General features: G+C 54.6%; 1 protein-coding gene across 1 annotated transcript; it reads left to right on the top strand.

Moving 5' to 3' along the window:
• LOC132245588 (galectin-7-like) lies at positions 1-2607 on the top strand. The gene is made up of 4 exons (XM_059718219.1): positions 1-105; positions 233-321; positions 1689-1890; positions 2379-2607. Exons 1-4 carry the CDS (start codon positions 79-81, stop codon positions 2490-2492), a joined length of 432 nt encoding a protein of 143 aa, XP_059574202.1. The 5' UTR covers positions 1-78; the 3' UTR covers positions 2493-2607.
• Positions 2608-8301: the final 5694 nt, after the last annotated feature.

Genomic DNA, 8301 nt, shown 5'->3' with positions numbered 1-8301 from the left:
TTGGCATATAAGGGGCTGTCTTTGCTGCCGGACCCCAGCTGGCTGACTCGGCTGGGCAGAGAGAGACGTGCAGCGACCATGGCTCTCAAGTCTGTCACCAGCTTGGTGAGTACCAGCCCTTCCCCCTGGGCGGGGGCTCTGCCCAGGGCCCCGGGGAGCATCTGCGAGTCCGATATTTTCCACTTCTCCCAAGCGCCGTCTCCTGAGCTTTCCTCTCTTTTCCCCTTCTCAGACCGCCCCCTGCTCCCTGGCTTTGGATGACTGTTTTGGCCCCTGTACGGGGGTGAGAATCCAGGGCTCTGTGCCAAATGACTGCCAGAGGTAAGTGACTGGACACGTAGGAGTCCCACCCGGGCATCTACATGTGTCCACATCTGACATCAGATCCCATCTCGCCTTAATGACAGGGTGGGGTAGGGTGCTTAGGTGGTGGGGGCCGACCCCTACAGCAGGGCCCCTCAATTAACTGCACACACACCAGCACGCACACGCACACCGTCCCTCCATGAGACACGGTAGGAAGTCTCTCCGTCCCCCGGCTCAGCACAAATCCACTCCCAGGGACTCGTGCTGGGCTGTAGCAGAGCCTCTGGGCTTCTTGCCTCGCCCATAGCCTGGATCCTGCTAGCCCTGATGGTCTCCCACCATCTCCCCCCACCCCAGCCTGGTGAGAAGCCCACAGCCCACTTGCGTCCTGGCTCCTGGAAGTGCTGGGCACGGAGCTGGAGCTGCAGCTGGGACCCGGCCCCTTGGCCGAAGGGGTTCTCCCTCCTCAGACTGCTGTCCCGTGCTCCCCCAGCTGGGCCTCCCGAGCAGGTGACCAGTTTGCCCACTCTCCAGCGACTGGAAGCACTGGCCACAAGCCCCATTCAAGCACCAAGTCCTTACGTGCAATTTTGCCCAGCAACTTTGTTACTTACTCCTGGTTTGTCCCGGTGTTAACTGAAGGAATGTGTGGTCAGGTCATGACTTGTGTCGCATTAAGTGCGATTGTGTCAGGGGTCGGGATTTTATAGGATGCTTTGGACAGGGCTGATGACACCTCAGGCAGGGAGCTGGACTAGCTGTGACCACACTGCTTTAGGATGTCTAGGACTCCAGGATTGCTAATGCTTGGAGACGCATGTCTACATCTGGACATGACCAGGGCCACACTGGGTCAGACCCACGGTCCATCCAGGCCAGCGTCCCTCTCTGCTTGCGCCAGGTGTGGATGCGGTACAGAGAGAGCACCGCGCTGAGAATCTGTATAGAGTGACCCACCCCTATTCAATACCCGCCCTGGGGTCTACCACGGACCGATCTAGAGATACCCAAGGAAATCTCTCCAGCCGTCCTGTTCAACAGCCATGAATGCATCCATCCCCCATGAACCTGCATTGATCCTGGCTCTGCTCTCTGCCTCCCCCACCTCTTGTGGCCATGACTTCCACCAGGGAATGATGGTGTTTCCTTAAGAAAGTCAACTCTCTTGTTACTTTTACGCCTCTCACCTACTCATTTCAGCAGGTCCCTCCTGGTTCTAGTGTGTGGGGACTCGACGAACAGCAGCCCCATGGTCACTTGGTCCACAGCCTTCATGATGTGATAGACCTGTGTCAAGCTGCCTGCCAGGTTTACGCTCCGGTTGAGGGTTGGGGTCCAGGGCTCGGGGTCTCACAGGTCTTGCTTTCTGCCTACTCTCCCAGGTTCGCTGTGAACTTCAGCTGTGGGGAGGAGCCCAACTGCAATATAGCCTTTCACTTCAACCCCCGCTTCGACCAGAACTCTGTGGTGTTCAATAGCTTCCAGAACCACAGCTGGCAGTGTGAGCAGGTGATGGAGGGGAACCCGTTCAAGCATGGGGCTTCCTTCCTGCTGGAGTTCTACATCACTGACCAGCACTTTGAGGTACTAGGGTCCAGTGGGCCATTGGGTAGGGAGGGGATTGCAGGGGGCAGTGTGGGGAGATAGGGCAGGAGCCCACAAGAAGGGCTAGTGGGATCCAGGCCAGGGGCAAGACAGGAAGGCCAGAGCCGAGGGCGGCAGAGGCTCCTCCACAGCCCAGCACCAGGGCCTGGGCTGAGAGTTGTGCCGAGTTGGTGGGATGGGGAGACGTGTGGAGGGGTGGCATGTGTGTGTGCAGGTGTGGGGGTGAGTGGGGGAGTTGTAGGCAGATGGCTGTGTTTGTGTGGCCATCCATGTATGCGTGTGAGTGTGCATACATGTGCCCGCCCCCCTGCCCTGCCTCTGATTACTCTGCGCAGCCCTGGAGATGCATCCCCTGCCTCCACACCCCAAACAGGGACTGGAAGAGATACCCCCCAAAACATCCCTTCCCCGCCCACCCAGGGTCTGGATCGGACCAATGGCCTCATGCACACCTTGCTCCCTCCCAGGTTGTTGTGAACAAGAAGGTGTTCGGGCAATTCAAGCACCGCATCCCCCTGTGTGAAGTGAAGGTCCTGGAGATCAAGCCCGAGGTGCAGATTCAGAAGATTGAGCTCTTCTAGGTTGTCCCAGAACACAGGAAACCCCAGGAATGGGGACCCTGCACTGGGGATCCTGCAGGGATCTGCTGATGGAGGTGGAGCGTTACCAATAAAGTAGCCTCTGGGCTCTCCCCTACCTGTGCCTGTGCTTCTTTGCACCTTTGCTGTACAAACGTGTGGGGCTGGTAATCCGCAGACCTTTCCCCTGGCCCTGGGGAGACTCTGTCCTCAGGGGAGGGGAATTCACAGGTGCAGGTGGGAGTTGGGAGGTGGGAGCTGTTGGGGAGCCAAGTTGGGGGATATTGGAGAGAAGTAGAGCTGTAGAGGTCACATCTAGTCCAGCCTTGGCCTGAGGCGGGATCAGCCCTGTCCAAACCAGCCCAAAAAAACCCAGTGTCAAACCTCTGAGCAACACGACTGTGAGCCCTGATACCGCATTGGGCATCACACCTGCCCCTGCCCCTGCCCCTGGGAAAGCAGAGGAGCCACAGTGGGCAACATCCTGCTGCTGCTAGGGGGGTTCCTAGGTGCTGCAGAGACCCCAGGCAGAGTCTGTGCCCCCGACCAGCATTGCCACAGCCCTGTCCCATCCCCAGCCTGGAGTGAGTGCAGTGGTCCTTGTCATCAGGGCAGGTAAAGGGCAGCATCCTGCCTGATTAACATCAATCAGAAACATCAAGGCATGGCAGACGAGGTGGGCGGATGGTTCGCCTGGAAGGAAGAGGGTGAGACCAGCACTGGGATGAGTCCTTGCTATAGAGAGCAGGACTAGTGAAATGTTAGAAATTGTTGAGCATTTCCACAAGGATGCTGATCATCTGGCAGCAAGGTTTAGACAGCAGCTTTTAACATGCTTTGACAATGACAACACTACTGAGAGCAACAGTGAGAATAGGCCATTGCACTCCACTGTGCGTTCTCTTCCAAAGGAGAGCCGTATCTCCTCCATCCACAAGAGGAGAGCACCAGTACCCTTCAGGGATGAAGGGGAGGAGGGTACAGAGCAGCCCCAGGGGTTGGGCAATGGGGGGGGGGGGGGCGTATCTCATGTGGCAACAGGTTCTCATCTCTAAAGCATGAGTGTACCCAAAAAGGAGCGACATCCTATTAACATTTTGAGTCCACAGGCAGTCGACAGTGCTCCAGCTGCAATGCCTCTAACTTCCTATTACCTTTTATTACTATGTACTCAATGCATGTACCGTTTTCAATGTTAAGCATCTGGGGGGGGGGTGTCAAACCAGGGGTGATGGGATTGTGTAGTGCTCCCTGTGGTGGTGGGCTGGGTTAGGCAATGCTCCCTCATCTGCTTCCACCTCATTTTATGCAATCAGATTATCCTTTAAGATTAATGTCGGGGGGAGGGGGTTTAGGAACTTGGCAATTTGCGGTTAGGTTTACTCCTTATCTGCTAGTAACACTCTTACTATTGCTTTAACTGCTTCATCAGTGCTTGTGAAATTGCCGATGAAATAAAGTTCACAGAAGGCTTTTTGAAAGTGTGCAGAGCTGTTTGCTGCCAAACAAGGAGAAGTGTACATTCCCTTTTAAAACCATTTCTGTTCATTCTCCAAAGAGTACCCAAATCACGTCGCCTAGTCACAATCCAATCCCCACCCTCTTCCAACAAAGTTCCCGTGTTCTCCACCCATCCCAATCCCTGCCCCTAATCCCCAAACAACAGAAATCCCTTTCCCTGAGACTCATCAACTCAGCACTCCCTCAGGTGGGGTCCCGGGAAATGGAAGCCCAAGACAGCTACACAGGGAGGAGCTGGGTGGGGAAAACAGGGAGGGACCCCATAACATGAATCACGAGACTGGTGACAGCCAGCTTGGGGCTTGGTGTTGCACTGTGCCTTTGTGCCCCGCGGCTCAGGGCACCTCTCACCTCAAAGGACTAAGGAATGGTCACTGATGACCAGCAATTGGCCCTTTCCAAAGGCAGTAGAACACCCCCTAGATAATCTAGCATAAAGCATTGATAATAACACTGTGGGAGACGAGAACCAGACACGGACCTGCCAAGCCACAAAACAAAAGCTCCACACCATGCTTTTCAACAGAGGCAGTTGGGAAGGGTGGACAATGTGGACAAAGTGCCCCCAGTGTTACCCAAGCCCTGCCACTGCCTCAGGCAGGGGCACCCTCTCCTCCACCCTTTCCCACTGAACGGGTGCTCGAGATAAGACCGCCCGCAGCACTCCTAGTACACACGACTGTGTACATGGTCCCGCGCCTGCCCCTCTTGCCAGCACTGCCCCACTCCGAACGCTCCAGCTGGCAACCAGGGCTTGGGGGCCAGCACCCGGAGGGAGAGTGCGGGACATTGGTACGTTCCCAGAGGGTGGGGTCCTTCTGAAAACACCAATGATTTTTAGTGGAGATTTGTGAACGGGCTAACCGCTCAATGTCATCTCCCCCGCCAGCTGTTCCTTGCCCTGCCCCACGAGGTGCCACGACCCGGACGGAGGAGTGATACTACCAATGAGGACACTGATTCATTATGGAGGTAGTTAATGGAAAGACTTCTAAAAATCAAACTTATGGAATTACGTCGGGAGGGAAGAAAGCCCAGTTCCTTTGATTCTTTCTTCCTTTCACATTTATTAGCTGCACATTAATCCTGAGGATCCATTGTAAAGATTTTAAATTTGTCTTTTGACAGGAGTGAAAATGAGATGGGCATCCAGTTATCCTGAGACACTACTGTTATGGTCTATTATGTGAGGACCGTGGTTGTTCGTTTGATGGTTTCATTTATTGAATTATTGATTGAAGGTTGTTACTTTAAATTCTGTTATTAAAAGCTTTGGATCCACACAGTAGGGCTGTGCAAAATTTCACCTGTTGTTCCCACACTGTTTCGACCCATTTCGAGGTTGAAACAGCAAAATCGGAATGAAACAAAGGCTGTCAAAATAGCCTCGAAACAAAATGAGGTTGGTCAAAATGTTTCAAAAGTCAAAATGTTTCGGCCATAGGCTGGGGATGTGAAGTCATTCCAGCTGGGCAAGACCCGGCAGGGGCGGGAGGCAGCCCAGCTGGGCTGACTTCCCAGCACCAGCAAAACTCAAAACAGTGTCGAAACAGCCTTTCTGTTTCGATGGAACAGAACACAACAGCTGTTTCGACTTGAAGTGAAATTCGAGACGAAACACTGTTCCTTCAAACCACTGAAACTCAAGGCAAAACAGAATGGAAGTGTTTTGCACAGCCCTATTGTGCACTATAGTTGTGTTTGTGCTGCAAAAAAGTAATGCGAACACTGGGGGAAATGCCATGGTACTGGGTGAAGATTTTGTGTCCTATAAGTGGCAACTGGGAAACCGCGCATTGTCCACTGGTGGATGGCGGAGACCCAAAATCGCGGCAGGGGCATAATGCTGTGTGCATGCCATGACCATGCTGTGAAGGAAAGGGTGCGCTGAGGGGGTGAGGTGTCAGGAACCTTTTGGGGGGTGAGGGGAGCACCGAATAGAAACACCGGGAGAAATGTTCAGTCCAACAAATAGTACTTTTTATTCCTTGAACTGCCAAACCAGTAAAGACTTTCAAGACTCACACCTGGTGTGTAGTGGTCGCATTGCCACAGGATTTGCATGGACATCTGAGTGAAGCCAAGCGGCACCTGTTAGAGAAATTGTGGCAGAACTCGGAAAATCCCATTTGTGGCTATATCTTGGATGCACATTTAAAAACTATTACACTGAAAATAATCCTGCTGGCACAATTTCCCCACATTAAATATAAAACATGTCAGAGGTAGTTGAATTTACCACGATAATTGGAAATCTCCCATGATAAAACCAGGTCACCGTGTATCTTCAGATGTGATTAAAGTAGCAAAATGGCAATTTTGCTGCCATTTCGTGAGGTTCATTTAGGTAATGTGTTACATGGAGAAGGGCCCTAAGTGCCCAACGCCACCCTTGCTTCCTGCAGATGGTCACAGCCTTGGCTCCTGCACGCTTTGACCAGGCCCAGCTGCCCTACTGCAGAGGCTTGTGAGCCTGCAAGTGCCCCATGGGCCCAAGGCAGAACCTTACGTGGGTGCAACCAGGATTTGGAAAGAGGGGACAGCTGGCCTGGGACCCCACATACCCACAGCCTGGCCATTGCCAAGCCACAGATCCAGTGCATCCCTGCTGTTGGCTCAGCCCCAAATGCACCTGCTTCCACAGTGGCTCGGCCCATAACCCTTAGGGCCCAATGCAGACGGCGATACAGGACTTGCAAACAGCGAAACACATGAGAACCCCAGAGCCATTTGCCAAACAAAGCATGAGAGATGCCGGGTGACACGACACGTACAAACACAGCACGGGTTTTTCTCCACTTACACGGATACCAGGAGCTTTACATGATGGAGGGGCTAGAGCTATAGCGCTCAGGGTCAGATCAAAGCCAATGTGACTGTTGTATTCTGCACTGATTTTGGTGCACATAGGAAGGTGCAAAGAAACACACTGAACCAGGGCAGAAGTCATCAAGAGAAGTGTCAATCATCCCGTTGTCCTTAGAGTTAAAATGCCCCTGCTGCTCCCACGCAGTTGGTTTGCAAGCTTGGGCAGGGCAGGAATCAAACGCCCCTCCTCTCCCTCCCAAAACCTCACAAGCGTCTGAAGTCATTGAGAGTCCCCAGCCCGTTTTCAGAAGTGACCGAGGACCCTGGGGCGGTGCCCGGGGAATTGCAAGGATTAGGGCAGGAGGTGGAGGAGAGGGGCAGGGGGAACCAGTGACCTAGAGGCAGATCCAGGCTGCACGGGTGGTTGGACCCAGAGAGCCCGAATCAACCAGCGACATCCACACCCATCCTCCAGCCCGTGCCAGGAGCCACGGATGGCAGAGCACGCTGACGGGGGAAGGAGGGCAGACAGCCAGGCTGGAGGGCTGACAAGTCCGGCAGCAACGGGCAACGACGCTCGGCCAAGCCAAGGCCCAAGTGCGAGGCTCGGGCTCATATCCTGAGCCCAGCCTGCGCTGCTGTCCGTGGTCCTGCCTGCGCTGCTGGATCCTTCTTAGGTGGCGACGTCGCAACCCAGGGGGCGCGATGAGGCACCCGTTGCCTTTGCCCACGCACACCGCAGGGCACCGGGCCCGGCCCCAGGGGTGATTGACACTGGGAGGAGAAGAGACCCAGGCCCCAGCACCGTCACTGCCACACTGCTAGGAGACTCAGCGCCCGCCCCGGCTCCCACACTGGCTCTGCAGTCGGAGAAGAGCAGCAGGGATTGCGGGGGCTTCACCAGCCCTGGGGTCTGCTGCATCAGGGGCCTGGCCGCCTGCAAAGGGGCTGGAGGGAGAAGCTCTTTTCTCCCACATGCCCCTTCCCAGTGCCACGTGCATGGGCTCATTTTGCAATGGGGGGAAGGCTGCTGCTGGCTTTTCTCACCCCACATCTTCCCCAGAGTCTTCTCTGCACCCCCTGATCCACCACAACTTGCCTGCATGAGACCAGGTCTGCCGCCTCGGAAAAACCCAAGACAATATCAGGGCTGTATTAAGAATGAAACAATGAACAAAGAGGAAAGTCTCCAGGCACCACTTCCTCAGCCCACGGGGCGTGCACACCCTTCATCTCTTTGTTTCCTTCTGCTGTCTCTACGATTTCCAAGGAACTGGGGCTTACACACTTATCTATTGACTCAGCACCCAAAGTCACCCTGGCTTCCTGCAGGCGGTCACATCCCTGGGACGTGCATGACTGACAGTGACCGCCTGCCCTGCCGCAGAGGCTCATGGGCCTGCAGGTGCATCATGGACCCTTGGCCAAAACGTACATGGGTACAACCAGGATTTTGGAAAGAGCTGGGCTGGGACCTCATATC

Source organism: Alligator mississippiensis, chromosome 15, assembly GCF_030867095.1.
Source record: "Alligator mississippiensis isolate rAllMis1 chromosome 15, rAllMis1, whole genome shotgun sequence".
Classification (NCBI taxonomy): domain Eukaryota; kingdom Metazoa; phylum Chordata; order Crocodylia; family Alligatoridae; genus Alligator; species Alligator mississippiensis.
Note: the sequence above shows the minus strand (reverse complement) of the source record. Positions and strands in the feature narration are given on the sequence as shown.